The sequence below is a fragment of the Onychostruthus taczanowskii genome, unplaced genomic scaffold, assembly GCF_017590055.1.
Source record: "Onychostruthus taczanowskii isolate IOZ18803 unplaced genomic scaffold, ASM1759005v1 scaffold118, whole genome shotgun sequence".
NCBI classification, from domain to species: domain Eukaryota; kingdom Metazoa; phylum Chordata; class Aves; order Passeriformes; family Passeridae; genus Onychostruthus; species Onychostruthus taczanowskii.
Genome location: NW_024498329.1, coordinates 714,917 through 732,261, shown reverse-complemented (window position 1 = coordinate 732,261; position 17,345 = coordinate 714,917). Strand labels below are relative to the sequence as shown.

Below are 17,345 nucleotides of genomic sequence, written 5' to 3'. Positions count from 1 at the left end.
ATTTCATAAGAGGGAGTAAGAATCTCAAGCAAAATTAAACTGTTTTCACTGAACCAGACTGATTTAAGAATGTAAGCTTCAGAAACAAGAGAAGGCCAAAACCTTCCAGAAACACACCAGAAACTCTTAGAAAAGACAAGAGATTGTACAAGCTCTACGTAATGCTAAACAGCAATGTAAAAAGAATATAGAACTAAATGTTTACATGTTAAAATTCAGCTTTTTTGAAAGGAAAAGAACAGCTGAAGCTGTTAATTCATTCTAGGAGGAAGAAACCTCCAAAATTAAATTAAAGGTAGTTTGATATTCTTCTGTACTTGCTGTATCATTAGTTGTTGGATCCAGTTGCTCAAACTCTATCAATAAAGGGTTTACCTAAGTGTGTAGTGTTTCTTTTGATATATACATGCACACACACACATATATAAATACAAACTCAGTTGCTGAGAAACCTGAAAACACCACAGAAGAACAGCAGCTGAAGACATCTGCTGCATTAACTAAAACTGACTACAGAATCTGCCTTCTACCCATCTACAGATCTTTGGTCTTAATACCTTTTATCATACAGCAGGAGATTTAAAGGCATTACCATTTCTGCTCTGCCTACACTTGCCACCCAAACCCAGAAAACAATAGGTAAAATATTTACATAAACATCAGACACACAAAACCCTAGCTAATACAGAGAATATCCACACAATTTGCATTTCAAATGTTGAAGATTACAGTCGTATCTACTAGGACATATTTCATCTTTTATCACTATTGCACAAGCTGATTTATGTACAGTAAGATGATGCTTAAACTTGAGAACTCTTCACTTATTTCAGAATAATTCAACCATGTTCATTACACCTTTCCACACAAAGCATCCAAGCCATATCTACATATCCACATACATGATTTGAGTGTTCTCAGTTCCAAATCAATAGCAGAATACCAACTTCAGCAGAGCCCAAAGCTGAGAAAGTACACACAAGCACTGATCCTCTTACACACATTGCCACTGTTTGGATCCTCACCACAACCCTCCTGTCTGCAGTTTCAACCACAAAGAGCCACCAGAGCCCTCTCCCACTGGGCACCATCAAACATCTTCAGTGACAACGCAATCGATAAATCTGCAACAGCTCGTAAGGACACGGGAGAGCAAAAGGCAAAAACACTAAAAAACCCCCAACTAACACTTTCACACCAGGTTAAACAGAAGGTCTAAAATGCCAGAAGGTGTCACGTTTCATTTTTACATGGGTCTTCTTAGAAGACAACCTTTATACAACTACAGTGTTTAAGTAGAATAGCACCTGCCCATCTGGCCAAGACAGAAAGTTTAAAGAGTCAAAATTAAGGAAGTTTTTAATAACATTAATTTATCTTAATTGAAAGGATTTTTCAAAATACCACTTAAAAATGAAGGAAAGGCTAGCAGTGGGACCATTTTGATTTCTTATTTAATATTATTTCCCACCTATGTCCAACAGTCGAAACTAGAGAAACTGGACTATCTGTCAAAACCAGCATAAAATAATGGCAAATAAGAGAATTTACAGAAGAGAAACATTATTAGTAAAAATTCTTTGCAAGACTAAGCAGTTTCACACTTCATAACTTAATTAACAGAAATGACAGTAATTTATCAAAAGAATAGTCATAATTTAACAGTAACCTATAAAAGAAAATTCCAGACAAAAGACCACAGCACAAACCATAATCCAGCTGCCTAGGTAAGGCACACTTGTGCTGAGAAAAAAGATCTTTTGAAAAGTAAGAGTAACATTACGTAAGTTTCACAACATTTGACACTGGACTGTCCTGTTTGCTCATTTTTAGTTTTTTTTGCTTCTGTTTTGCAAACAAGTAACCTGATCCACACAGATACATCCATCATTGTCAAGAGTCTGCTAAAATGAAGACTTTTCACTCAGGCTATGTCGTATCCCCATCCAAAAGCAGATCAAGTAGCCTGATTAAAATGTTGAACGATATCTAACCCCCAAAATATGTGATAATGATACAAATACGCTTCTGTTCTTTCAGTCACAAAAGTTTAAAATGCTAATTTAATTACAATGCAAGGCTGGCTGACTTTCTTAAACCAAAAAATTCTACAGAGAAGTTTCCTGAGCAGGAAGACAGTTCAGTAACAAAATGTTAAATTGTGTTAGACCAACCGAGATCTGGAAGCCTCTGAGCTACTGTTCAGCTCTCAAAGCTGCTTTCAATGAAATGTATTTGTACGCTAATCTCAAAAGCAATTTGGCTGTGTCTGATTACAGCAGAGAATGAGATGCATAGGATAAGAAAAAAGTTTACTTAAATTGATATATGAATTTTTTTACAGTGATTAGATAATCATTTCCAGAATGTGTTGAGTTTCCAGCCATGTTTAATATGAAAACAAAGTCATCTCTTTAACATTTCTTTTATAATGTATTCTGACTTCTCTTAATGCTTGTGATAAATTCCATTGCCAAAGCATGAGTGATTTTTATTAAATGACAAGGGTATTTCTAAAGATCTACTAGAAAATCACAATAAAATGTGAACCAGATGCATAAGCTATTGCAAATCCAGGTTATTTGAAACAGGGAAGTGTCTTACAGTGGCATCCCAACCAGACATTGCTTACACTCGACCACCAATCACTTTCTTAACAAAGGCAGAATGAGAAGAGTGATAACTATCACTGCAGAAAGGGAGCAGTGTGTAATTAAGCCACTTAACAGCAAGCAAATGAACATGAAAAAGGCTGAACTGCAACAGTGCCACCTACAGTAAAGGACATTACCGGAAAAAGAAATCAATCAGCGTTTAGTCACAAAAATAACAAAATCAGAACTCAATAAATAAAATCTGATTTCAGCAAGAAACTGAGCTCTAATAATATTAGGTACAACATGACAAGTTTTATACAGTTTAAAAATTAGTCCTTGGTCAAGATGAAAGCATTTTCTTAAATATGAATACGTATGTCCTCAGCTTTCCTACCTAGCCTACACAAAATGTAAATGAAAAAGTAACATGTTTCGGAAGCTCTAATTCCTCATTTACTTCTTTTCTAAAATATAAAAAAAGCCAGATAGAAGCCAGATAGGCAAAGACAGCTGGAACATTACCTTGCATTCCACCACACTCTGGTCTGATTCACATGTGACATAGATTTCATCAACGGCCCGCCGGAGGTTGTCAAAGAGGAACGCCCAGTACCGAGCCCGCAGATCCACCTTTCGAGGCTGCCTGCTCTTCGTTGGGCTCTTGTCAAAGTTTTTGTCTCCAGCTCCTGCTGCTGTTAATTTGCAGTCCAAGGCAGTGCTCTGAAAACAAGAAGGTACAAGGGGAAAGGAGAACAACGAACAGAAGTATGGTAAGGAGTTGGGTTTCTGTGCAACACACCTTTCATCAACATATTGAAACACCTGTAAACAAGAACTTCTTCACTGAAGACGACTACATCATTGCACTCACTTGAGCTTTTTAACACACACTTTCTTAAACATAGGCAGCACTTATGTTCAACTAGATTCTGTTTCTTTGACAGTTATAATATTTGCATTCCACAACAGTATAAGATACTCTGCCTCTCAGCACACTAGGAAGATACTTTTTCTAATTACATATCCTGTATTACTTTTTCTGACAGATGCGTATATCCAGATGTGAAAATAGCATTTTACTAAAAAACATACCAGCAATATTCTACCATAGGGAAATTCTATTACCAAGACATTACATATGACATGATTGTTTCTAAACCCTCATGGTGAAACATGTTAATGCCAGTGAAATGCTGATGTAGCTCACCCTAAAACACAGACTTAAACCACCCAGTACTGCTTTGCTGCACAGGTGCAGGGGACAGCCAACATGCTAAACGGGATGGATGTGCAGGATATTCCAAAGGGCTCTGAAGCACACCTATTTGGCTAAAAATACCAAATCACCACTTGGTCCTATGACACTGCCCTTATTAAACCTAAATTTCTCTCCCACAGAAGAAAACAAACTGTAAAAGGCTGCTACCATAAGCTTGTGCATTCCACAGCCAGTGGACAAGGCACCCTCAGTAAACACCAAGTGACACCCAACTGTGTGCTGCCTCGTGATGGAGCTATTAGCTGCCCATTAAGGTATCTGGTTTGGGTTGGCTTTTTACAATCACGTATTTAATGGCACCTTTAATGTAGTTTTGATGCACTGGTCCACTGAGGCACCTATCTGCAGCACATCAATTCTGGGGTACTTTTGCAGGGATTAATGCAAAGTCCCATTCTAAATGCTCTGCTTTGGTGATTGAATAAGAACAGTCAAAACTGACACCACAGCTGACAGTACACAGCTTTTGTAATTAGAATATCTAATCACTAACTAGAAATAGTGTAATTTTCAAAACAATTGGCTGGGTTTCAAGCCTTTTTGTCCTGTACCACACACCACTAAACAAATTCCACTTTGCACTTAGGGAGGAAGACACAGTGCCATCAGAATGGTTATGCTCTCACCTGCTTTTGTGGTGAGATGCTAATTTTTCTGTAAGAAGGAGAAGAATGGGCACCTGATTTACTACAATCACACCAACATCTCTGCCACCCTTACATATATCTCCAAGTGCTCCAACTGTACTCCAGATGAACCTCAGTTAATGTATGCGCGAGAGTCATGCTCAGAAAGATGCATGGCAGAAACAACCAAAGAAAAGCAATTGCAGAAGGGTTTCATATTTTTTCTTCCATTACATAAGTCACCTTTTAACAAACTGCTGGGAGAAGAGATGCTCCTAGGCTGAGGCCTTGTGTAAAAACATTTAAAACAAAGCTTATATTCTGGCTAATTTATTGCTCCTTGAAACTACTGTTTATAATGAAGCAAGCAAAACTACAGAATCATAAACAGCTACATTAAAATAACAGTGCTACCTGTTGCTGTCTGTAGGTATAAAATGTGACCTCAGGAAAGTGATTAGGTTTACAGTCATTCAGCTAATACTGTTGATAAAAAGGATCAGTTGTTTTGGAATGGGAAACATGCATAATTCCCACTATTTGAAAGATATGTGTTCAAACCTATCTTTAATAGACAATGTTAGAATAGAATATGTTTTGATATTTAGCAATAAATGTTATCCATCTACTGTATTTGGCATCCATTTATCTTCTCTCTTATGTATCAGCCATATTTTAATGAGAAAAACACCTTGTATAGGCTCTGCCAGCCACAGCAGTTCCATCATTACCCCATAAGCAGACTCTCAGGGTCTCAGTAAAACCTAAGCAACATTTACAGCTACCAATGTTCCAGCAGAACACCTTTGAAAGGATAAAACCCTCTAACCTACCTTCTTGTAGACACTATCACACAAGCAGGTTAGTATTAAATTAGAAAAAGTATTTTAACTTGCAGCCATAGTTCAAACCTTCAAGTGCAGAAGATGCAAAGCTGATGTACCTTTGAGGTTAACAGACAGGGAAGCACCACTTCTTCCACCCCAAGTAACCCAGCATGGATGATGAAAGTGATATTAAACTGAATCTCTTCGTGTTTTTTAATTTTTTTTTTTTCTTTCCTCCTAATAGTTTCAGTAACTTCCCTTGGATTTGTGGAAAGTGTGCAATGTATATTTATACTCCTGGGATGCCTAAATTTATTTAATGTATATTTGCCAGCACCCTACTGAAAGGAAGACGAGGTTGGTAAGACCATACGAAACAGCTCTTGTAAGTTTATTTTCTTGAGATTAGTGGCCCATTTATATGTAAAGGAAAGTTAAAAGTGAAAGCTCAACAAAACTAAGCCAAAAAAAAGCCACCAATTATAGCAGTATCCAGTGTCTGGAAAGCAGAAATAAAGGTGCTGAATGCCAAATTGAGATGCCAAGATGCACAGACACTCAGCAGTGTTCAAAGCTTAACTGAAGCCACCAGGAATGCAATGTGTCGACAGCAGCTTCAGCACAGCAATCCCACACTGAGCAGCACCCAAGCCTTCTCCTGAAAAGGCAGGGTTCACACAATGCCCAGGTGAGACAGAACCCAAAGTGCACATCGCTCTCCACCTCCCTCTTCGGGGGGCACACCCTGCCAGGGAGCCCCAGCCACAGCCCTGACACCCCACGTGCCACACCAAGGGAACCAGCACACACCTGGTTTGTAATGTAGCAGAGTGTGAGCAGAGAACAGCTGCCAAACTGAACTGGGAAAGTAACATGCCTGTGTTTTAAAGATGCAAATGCACCCCTATGGAAGCAGAACATTTTTTCTTTTTTCAAAAAATAACATCTTCCATATTCTTTATTACCAAATTCTGACAGGCTGCCTCAAAACATTAAATGGCTAAAGCTGTACTAATAGCTAAATCCATAAACCAAAGAAAAACAGTGGCTAAAAATATTAAACATGAGGAAATATTGAGGTATTACTTTATTAATCTAATAAAGGTTGTCATTCACAGAGAAAAAAAAAAACCTGAATAAAAAAAGGAGCAGTGTCTTCTGTACATTCTCATTCTAACTTGCTTTCCAGTCCTAACTCTTAGAAATTTTACTCACCTGGACTCTTCTCCAAATTAAGATATAGTGACTTGAGCCACTAACACATGAGGTCAAGAAATTTTCTTTAATTAGAAATTGGGAAGAAAGGCAACCCTTGTATAAGCAGCATACTTACAGTAAGACTATCCTATTTCATTTTATTGAACAGCACTTTCCTTAAAATAACTTTAATGCCAATAAGTCATGTGTGCAGAGGCTGGGAAGTGCCAAAAGGAAAGGCTGAGGAAGATAACCTAAATTCTGGCAATTTTAACTTCTGAATACTTTACTGTGAAACTCATATGCTGTAAAAATACAATGTAAGCACAGTTTAGAAAAGTATTAATCAGCCACCAATACACCAGTGATCTCACAGAAAAACAGTGTTATGTCATCTATTTTATGTCACAATAAGAAATGAGCAGATACCTGTTTTGCAGTCTTGTGTGCTCCTTGAGTCACCCTTTTTGTTTTTCCACCAGATTGCCATTTTGATTTTCCTGTGGGAGAAGCAACTGTTTTAATCAACAATAATGATTTTAATTAAATAGAGCACTCTCAAATGCACATATCTCATCTTGCAATGTACTGAGAGGGGCACAATTTCTGGGTTAAGATGTTTGGCAAATTTTAGATTCAAAATATATATTCCACTGTTTAGAATGTGGATAATGCCAGAAAACACTAGAGAATGGAAAAAATACAAGAAAGGCAAGACACACAGACTTCATTAAACAAAGGTAAGCTTTGAGTTCTCAGTGCCTCTAAAAATCATATAGTTGCAATCTACATGTCAAACATTTTACTAGTTTTCTATATAAATTTTAAGAAGTCTGCTTTTGATTGATTGCTCAATCAGCTATTACAGAATTAAAACAAGAAATATATTTGTTAGGAAAACCGAATGTAATGATTTAGTTCTTCTGGAGCTGTTCTGCCAAGAAAGATGGGAAAAAACAGAACTTAGGTCAGGATTTAGATCATCAACATTTAGATAGCCACAGGAAGAGAGAAAAGCATTCACAGAACACAAGTCATTCTCCTTTAGACCTGAAATCCCTTCTCAAACATACCCGTCTTCCTCCACTGTTTATACAAAGTGACTTTAGCAACTATGCTTCCAAAATCAATTTAAATTCCCTCAGTCAGAGGGGGTGATTCCAGGTCTCAGTGCTGCAGTGGTGGCAATTAACTGATTTAGAGTTATCTTTGCACAGAAAAATCTGTCTTAGCCTAGACTAACCTGATATGTGTGCACTTAATCTTTGAGATTTGCTATAGGGTAATGTAAAAAGAATCCTCCAAGTATCTAAACTTGCACAACACAAAAATCATGGAATCCAATTACCAAAAATGTAAGCAAGCTAAGACAAAACAGTAACTAGGGCCAGAGTTTTCTCTAGCAAAGATTACATCCAAAGAGAAGTTTCAAAATTATTTAGCTGGATGAAGCCAAGCAAAGCAATGCATTAGTTGAATACAGTCCTCCCTAGACCATGGAGATCATTCTTAAATTTCAGAATTGCCCAGTTGAGTTTATAACAGTTGAGGCCAAATTCCCAAATGCAGCCCAGCTGTTTTACATTGCTCTGGTTATGTAAAATAGCTGCAAACCTGTCTTAATCAAGCAGTTGTACAGCTGGTTTGCACAGCTGGTTTGGATCACTGGCTATTCCAGGCAACAAGGCTTTTAATTTAAAACAAATTAAAAATTATTTGCTTGATAATTCGTTTTTAAAATGCTACATTAGCCAAAAAAACAGGTATAAACTAATATATTAAACTCAATTTAGCAGCATTCAGGAACAAATAATCATTTAGGTACTACATGTATAAAACCTTCCTAGTCACTAAAAGCTTGAACTGGGGAATGGTTCCATGGTAGACTTCTGATAATAGAAGTATTTCAATCAATCATCCAAGTCTCTCTTCTGATGTGATTTACATTCCACAAAGACACTGAAGGCAATGGCATACGGGACTTGCACAGTGAAAAGGTTTGCCACAAATACCAGTTCACTAAAATTAAAAAGGGGCAGAGGAACACATCAAGTTGCAGACTCTTTAGATTCTACAAAATCCAGAATAACAATCCATCATCTAAGACCTGTGAAATGTCTGAACAAGTCCCTTCTAAAGACAAAAGCAAGTTTCCAGGCACTTCCTATATGGGGCAGACATTTAGATGCAAAACAGCAAGTTTTGCAAACTTATTATAGTGTGGGGCAAGGACTAACTTTTTCTTAAGGTGTGTAGGCCAGAAAACTTTGCATTTTAGCAGCAGCCACATTTTCAAGCTTTCTTGTTCCTCTTCTTGTTCATTATTTTACAATAATGGCTCTGGTAATGAGAAGATTATTTCTGCTTTTGTCCCTCTGTACTCCCATGCAGTGGCAACACTGCTCAATGGCTGTTTGTATGTTCAGGATGACTGGATTGTAACTGGTGTGCAGCCACAGCATGCTGGCATTGCTAAGAGATGGACAGACTTCAGTGACACCTGAAGGGCACCCCCTGCTAGCAACTGACTGAATTGTAAGGAGAGAATAACTGTGACCCAACAAGAAAATCTCCTTTAGCTATTAAGTTGCCCATGTGAAATATATAAAGTATCAAAGTTTTGCAGCATTGGAGGAGCTAGAGTCATATTTTACACTAGAAGTCCATTTCCTCCCTGTCTGATGTTTAAATATGAAGCACACAGGGTTCATGATTCGTGAAGTCCTCCTGTCCAAAAAGCAGAGGTGCCAATACCTGCCAAAAACCCCCACTGACAAACTATTTTCAAAAGCTGTCTTTTACCTAACAACCTCAACAACCATCCCACTCACCTCCCTCTTTGGACAGTTTTATTGTTATGGGAAATGTGGGAATTGCCTTTACATTTAGGAGTTAATTGAAGCCTTCATTTCTGTCCTGGCTATGGCAGAGAGCAACTGCACACGTCGTTTCAATGTTTGTGACACTGTTCATCATCACACCCTCAGCAGAAATGGTAATTTTCAACTGAGGAAGCATACTGAAGTTTCTAATCCTATTATGAATGACATTTTCTTACAAGTTTGTAGAGCAGCAGTAGATGCTATTTTTCTAACTGTACTATGCTAAGGATCTGGAGAAATTACTGCCTTCAAGCATGGATATAACCGAAATTCTCCACATCTTCCCACCTCTAAACTGAAGTACAGCAATATATTTTGCACAAAATTAATTTTATAAATTACTGTCAGTGTCTCATCCAGAATATAATGGCCCTGTATTCACCTACCCACACTAGACTGGATTCCCATTCATTCCAGTGAAATTCAAGGTTTGACACTGATGAGCCTTAAAGAATTCCCTTCCCTCCCCAGTACATTCTGCCAGGTCCCATCAGACCCGTGCTGCAGGGGCTCACCACAATGTGTGCAGTCAGGACTCTCACAGTGCCTCACACGGCCAAAGAGAGCCACATTTCATGACTTTGATCACATTCCACAAAACTTATTTTCTGCAGCAGTCTCTTGTTAAAACAGTGGAATATGCTGCAAGCTCCCCAGAGTGTGCCAGGTACCTTTCAACCACTAAAATATGTTTCCTTACCCGGAAATGCTTAATCTGCAAATGAATTCTGTATGGCAAGAGCCCAGGTCATTTTAAACAAATAAGAAATAAGAAGAGAACAGTCACCAATACAAGATTTTCCAATTTTTTTACACATCTCAAAGTTCCAAAGGTATCTTACCATCTATTAACATTTAGATATCAAGCCTCTGCAATTTTTTACCTGTTGTAATCCCTAAGATTTTGTAATAAAATTTGTGTGTAGTTGCTTGTCTGCATTCAGTTGCTTGTCTGCCTCAAACTTCATTTTAGGCATATGAAATAATTACCAAGGAAAAAATTCTGAAGCCCTCCATTGGAATTATCACAGCTTTCCAAGGTGGGCAAAAGCAATGTGACAGCAATCGGTGACTGGTGGCTGCAGGTTTGGAATGCAGATTCCATTCTGGAGACAGAATACCAGAAGAGTGAATTTTTCCATCTGAAGACTCCTCCTGAGACACCAAGCTAACAATAGTGTTGATTAGTTTATCCAACAGAATTTGCTGTGTCCTACTGAATTCTGTGAAGGAGTATTTGAATTTCACTGGTTGAAAAGTGTTACAGTCACTCTCTCTCCTAGACCATCACCACCGTGCCAGGGATTTTGTCATGGCATTGATCTGTATTCATAATTAGAATTTCAGATCTGACATAACTGGGGTGCACACTGCTCCAAAACACACAACAGATGTACCACCTGCCATTCCAGAAATCTTTTTCCTTTTTATGGAAATACTGCTTACTGGCTGGAACTATGTATTTACAGAATGGAATCAGAAGGTTTTGATTTCTCTTTTATCTATGTATGCTATATAAAATACACAAGTCTTTCAGAGCAAGAGGAAAAAACGGGAAGAAGAACACAAGCACACAATTTTTAAAGGAAATAGAACAAGGATACAAATGGAAAAGGTGAATTCAGCATTTTAATTAATCAATCCTCTATAAAACCCTCTATAACCCTAGTAATAAAAAATGTTCATACCTTCACCGAGTCTGGAAAAAAAATCTCATTATGAATAACAGTATATAATTTAAAATGTTAAATCACACACTGGTGCTGCCAAATCAATACCTCTGAACGTTACAAGGAGAAGATACTGCCCAAACACAAAATTCTGCTTTGTACAGGAGAGTGGCAGGATTGGCTCAGGCACCCTGAACCTTTGGCCTGATTTACACAACCCTTGAACAAGTTAGAACTGTCCTAATCCATAACATTGCTGTGCTGACAATCCATAATATTGTCCCCTCAGGGACACAGCACATATGGAAGGATCAGTACAAAATGAACCAGAGCTCAGTGACACTGAAATAAAGACCCCCCATGCCAGGCAAGGGTCAAGAGATAAAGGATCTGGCTCTGCCAGGCTTTCACTAGCCACAAGTTCCTTTTCACAGGGAAATCTTCCATCCAGCAATAAAAATCAGATCCTTTGCATTGTGCAAAAAGGTCAGCTTATAATTTAATTTCAAGAAATATTAAAAAGAAAGCACCACTGACAAACTACAACAGTGCTAATACCACCAAAAGAAGGAAATGAATACAGCTACTTAGATTTTAATTACTGTACATAACTACTATTTAATGAAAGCTAAAAATTCACTTTTACATTCATTTATCATGGTTTAGCAGAAATTGTTAGCGCAAACATTCAACTACAACTCACAGATATTTTAAGGAAGAAGTGTTAAAGTTTTTAAAATAATATTACAAGCAAGGTAGTATTCAAAAATAACAGACTCTTTACACAGAAAGTATATCAACCCACAAGTTGCTCAAAAATACTACTGGAAATACACTGCATGTTCCCTTACCACACACACATTCACATCACTACCTTCCCCAGAAGTGTAATTTGGAATCTGGAAATACTTTTGGCCCCAATTCTACTCTGCTTAAAGACAGTTTAAACTTTGCATCAGACATAGGGTGAATTGTCTTGCATCTTAAGACACAACATTTGTTAGAAATATCTTTTCCAGTGGCAGAATCACAGAACAGCTGAGGTCAGAAGGAACTTCTAGAGATGGTTTAACTCAACCTCCAGGCTGCCCAGAGCTGTGTCCAGGGAGGTTTTGAGCATCTCCAAGGAAGATGATGCCCACAGTTTTCCAAGGCAACTGGTTCCTATGTTCAACCACCTTCATAAAAAAAATTTACCACCAGCATAAAGAAAATTTACTTTTAGACACTCAAAAGCTGCAGCACCTGGACAGGGACATGCAGTTACAAAAATATTTGAGATGAAGTTCTCAAAAACAGCATTCAGACATCTGGAATAGCTTGAGTAGGATAAAAATAAAAGTCAATTCCTGGCTACTTAAGTCATCACACCACAAGAGAATATTACAACAGTAATAAAACTGTTCTGAGGACTTGCATTATGGAAAGTGCCCCCACATATCCCCCTCTTTAGAGGGTCTTCATTGGCATTTACCAAAGCTGAAGTGATCCCAAAAGAAACTTTCAAATTTCTTTGTTTTAGAACACAGAGAGCAATTTGTTAGATTGTTCTAAGTCGTCCCTACAATTCTGAATTCCCCAGTTACAAGAGATCACTTTAGGACAACATCATTGTGTTACACAACTATCTCAATAATATCAGCAGAAGAAAACAGTCTTAGATGTTACTTGCAGACAAATTAAAACAGTTTTTATTCTGCCACTGGAAGGTTTTACAAAGTAATCTGCCAACTGCAAGGCATATTTTGTAAAAAAACTTCTCAATTACACTATGTATGCTAAACAGAACATTTTTATACAGAGAAATTTTACGTAAGGAAAGTATTTCCAGATGAGCAGCTCCAGTTGACAGAGCAATGGAAGTGCAAAGACCTGGAAGACTGTTAAACACATACCATCATCTTCCTTGTTTTCCAGTGGGACACTCCAGGCAATCAGGTTCCTTGCTGTCCTTCCCTCTTCTGCCACTATTTTCCTCACTTTGTCATGGCTGTTGGAGCGTTGGAAAGAAGCCTGAAAACAAGAAATACATGGATAAGCACACAAGAAAGAGAAATCTTTGGTTTGACATGGTTATTTCACCAAGTATGTGGCTACACTGTCCAACGTGGGTGCACAGGTGCTGAATTTTCCTCAAGTATCTGAAACAGGTGTATGCACCCATTTTCACCCCCATTCTTCTGCACAGAAGCAGATTCATTCATCAGCACGTCATGGAAGTTACTACCCAGCCCTCAGTATGGGCACGTTCAGACCACATCACTTTCATTTAATTGCTTGACAATGCTGCTGGGGCATCACAGCAGACTTCACAAATGTTTTAATTACCCTGTGTCAATGAGAACTAATTATACAAGCTAAAGGCAGCACGAGACCAAAATACACGTGTTGGCTGATTGGTGAGAACCTGGAGAAAGGCATGACCTGTACAGGAACCATCTGAAACCTGCAAAAAATCCCAGCTCTCTCACTGAGAAGACAGGAACATAGAAAGCATTTCCTGGCAACTGTGATGGGCTGTTACTACAAAGCTGGAACCACTCAAAGACAGAATAAGAGACACTGGGGATGCACTTCATTTACCTAATAAACACAGTTCTTTGCACTTGTGAGATGCCCCATCACAAGACATTTGAAACTAAATACATTAAGAAGTATTTGTATCAACTGACAGATGTCAATCACATAAAAGCTTGCCTCTTCTACAGTGTAGGAAAGTTAATCCTCAGAAAATAGTTTGCAACAAAGCCAAACTACACACAGTGATGATAAATGTCTGTACTGTGACAGCACAAAACTGCTGAGTTAAATAAACCTAACAATTATTTCAGGCACAAACAGGCTGATTTCCTACAGAACTAATCAGGAGGCACGTTTTTCCTCTTTTCATTTGTTACCATCATATTGGTCAAGCCTGCAACTACGTCTACATCTTTAGAAAGAAAATACAGTGAATTACACTAAAAACAAATATAGAAGATGAGTGGCTAGAATTTTTTAAGGCAGCAGGAAACATAACACAAACAAGAAACTCCTTTTACTTTAATGTTATCTAATAGTTTTTAACTTGGGCTTCTCTCATCCAGATGCCTTCAGTTCCTTTTTGGAAGTTACAGTGTGCCATCTAGTGCTTCACAGACCTGCCCAGAGACACGACCAGGCAACACAACAGAGGAAAAAATAGCACTGCTGAATCTCTGAAGTTTTGGAAAACAGAGCAAAACTACATACCTTGGCCCAAAGCAACTCAAATAAAGCACATAAAACCCCCAGAACCTGTACAGAACTGGTTCTAGTCTTCCTTATTCTATACAAATAATTGCCTAATCTTGCTGGGAATTTTTAGTAAGAGCAACCATTTCTGCTGTAGCAAGTTTGGTTTGGGTTTTTAATCCCTTGTTGCTTAATGATGTGAGTGCAAAACTTTGCATTAGTCCACAACAAACTAACTTTCCAAATGATTTATTTTTATACAAGCCAGAAAAGATTAAAAGGAAGCAATAAGTAACTCAACATGACATTTCAAGGTGTTTTGTATAATGAAACTAGAGCCTAACTTAAAATTCTCATCTCTGTAACTTGGACATCAGTCTAAAGGGAGGCCCAGACAGGAGTCAGCAAAGAGGAACTGCAAAGCCACCAGAAGTGAGAATCGTTGTGCCAAAGGCAGGAGTGGCTACCAACAGCCTTTTCTTTTGACAAGAGCTCACTGCAGTCTCCTCCCTCATACATTAACCCCTGGTTTTTAACTGCTCCCTCACCCTGAATCCCTGCTATTTGCTACTCAGCTATCCAAAGAAGTTACCTTCTGCCACACGCTCTGCATACAATCAGCCCTGAGGCCAAAGGAGGGAACAGAAATTGCTCAGCCTTAAATAGCAAATGTTTGTTATTTAGTCTGTGATGCTTCTTTTCATGGCTATAAATACTAAAGGACCTTTTATGAGGATTCTTTTTTAAATGATGTTTATAGATATAAATACATTGATGTAAACAAACCCACCAGTTTCATTCACTCATCCCCAAAGAAAAGTCATTCAGCTCTAAGCTCAGCTCCTTCTAAGGGCACCACACTGCAAGTGTGACCAAACATTAAGGTCTTACACTACAGCACAGGTTGGATGAAAGCAGCTTAAGATGGGAGTCAGCTGAAAAAGAATGAATGCAAAAACCCCATACACTAACACAACTAGAAATTATGCAAAACAGAAGAAATGCTCAGATTTATTCTACTGTAAAATTCCTTTTTGAAGGTTCCTCTCTACAGTGTTAATGAGTAACATTTATTAAGCTCCTAGAATCAATACTTTCATAGAAGGTACAAATGAACTGATTTATTAATTAATCCCAACATGAAAATTAGTTTTTCTTGCTGTTGAAAAAATACCATAGAGTGTAATAGCTACTGAATGTCTTACCATCATGTTATAGCCTTCCTCTGCATCAACAGGCTCACTTATTACATTTTTGGATGACCCCATTGAGTTTTCATACCTGTGTCAAAAAAATGCAATTAAATATTTTACCTTAAACCATTTCTAAAACTACTTTTAGCCTGCTAGCAGCTTTTAGGTCATGTACATCAGATAAGCACAGTAAGGTTGTCAAAAGATAATTTTATTTGTAAAGTGTTTGCATTGCTCCTTACTAAAAACAGCCAAAAGTCTGAGAAGAAAACAAAACAAGACTGACACTACAGAAAAATGTAATTTTATATGTGGTTAGACAGTAAACATTACAAAGACTATCAAAACTTTCAAACAAATCATTGCATGGACTGCTCTATCACAGTGATGCAAGTAGAATAATCTTTCCTGTGACAGAGAACTGGGCAAGCTGGTGATCAGTTCAGAAAGAAAAACAAATCAGAGATGCACCAACAATCATCATCAGCTAATTAATGACGAAGTAAAATAAAACTGAAACTTCTCATGTAACTATAAGATGTGAAGGCTCCTGCACAAGTCAGCTCTGGCAAAGTGAGTACTTTATGCAGCTGTAGCACAGCAACATTGCCACAAATGAAGAAAGTACACAGGGGTAAATACTTATAGGTTTATCGAGAATTTCCAGAACAGTGTTAACCATTCTGAAATAAAGTTAAATCCGTTGCCTCAAGGTTGATAAATTCTAAACAACTGCTGATTTGAGTGCAAACAGTCTAATCTTACTCGTCTGAAGAATTGGACACTAAATGGAAATTAAAGACACTTCTAAATTATTCAAAATCAGGTTAAAAAAACCCCAACAATATTAACCTTTAATCAGATCCAAAGTCAGATTTTGTTGGCCTTTACCATGAATGACACTGCTTTAAGCAGGCTGTTCACCTGTTCTCACATTACATAAATAGCTGAATTTTCTAAAAGGATATACCCCAGCCTGTGCCAAGAAGCCCAAAGAGGTCTGTATGCCTTAAAACAACCTACTAAAGCCAAACAAATGAAAATGTTCTGCAGTTGGATGAAGGGACTTTTTCAAAGCAAAGATTGTACTTCTGCATCACTTCAGCCGTCAGAACAGACCCACCGCTGAGACTTCAAACACTGAAGCATCTTAGAAAACATCTCTTGTACACCAAGCTGACTCGATTGTAATCGAGGGATAATAAAAGCTCATTAAACTGACATATATATTTGAGGCGAGAACACCAGGATCCACGTACTTTCCCAGTAGTGCGGTTCATTTGGAAATAACGCAGAAATATGAACCGGTATTTAGAGAACTGCACAGAGAAGACAGACCCTGCGTACACTGCGAGACCTTCTGTGCTGTCAGCCGTGATTTTGTCTCTGACAGCAAAGGAAGACCACGGGACTACGCTAGGAACGACATTAGTATTTTCTAAGACGCAAACAGTCATACACCATGTGGCATTTGACATGGGTTCACAGTGCATTTCCTCAGCGCGGTGCCTCTCCCCCCACACACAACTCCCACTCTGGACAGGTGGGCCTGTACAGCCTGAAGGACCGGCGGGGTCCCAAGCACCGGGATCCCCCTCAGGCTGAGTCCGAGTCTCCCCACAGGCAGTGCGGGAACGCCGGGAGGGGCTGGCTCAGACGGACAGCCCGTTTCTCCCTCAAGACACGGCCTGACCCACACCCACCGCTCCCGGTCGCCCGTAACAACCAGGCTATCCCTGCCCCGTCTCGCCGGGCCGTGTGGCGGAGCCGCCCGCCGGGGCTGCGGGGCTGAGGGGGGGTAAAGCCGGCCCGCCGCCATCTTGCCCGCGCCTCCCGCGCGCTGCCCGCTCGCGCCGGGCCC

General features: G+C 38.7%; 1 protein-coding gene across 2 annotated transcripts in view; it reads right to left on the bottom strand.

The window, feature by feature from the left end:
• The window catches only part of SCAPER (S-phase cyclin A associated protein in the ER), a 136,209-nt gene extending 119,003 nt beyond the window's left edge, over positions 1-17,206 (bottom strand). Inside the window, exons 1-5 of one of the 2 annotated variants that reach the window (XM_041427672.1) lie at positions 17,188-17,206; positions 15,497-15,572; positions 12,974-13,091; positions 6,956-7,026; positions 3,120-3,317 (exon numbers count right to left, since the gene is read on the bottom strand). In XM_041427672.1, coding sequence (XP_041283606.1) covers positions 3,120-3,317; positions 6,956-7,026; positions 12,974-13,091; positions 15,497-15,559 — 450 coding nt within the window. In that variant the 5' untranslated portion in view covers positions 15,560-15,572; positions 17,188-17,206. Of the gene's footprint in view, positions 1-3,119; positions 3,318-6,955; positions 7,027-12,973; positions 13,092-15,496; positions 15,573-16,743; positions 16,785-17,187 lie in introns of those variants that run through there. The other variant, XM_041427671.1, reaches the window with a different exon arrangement.
• Positions 17,207-17,345: the final 139 nt, after the last annotated feature.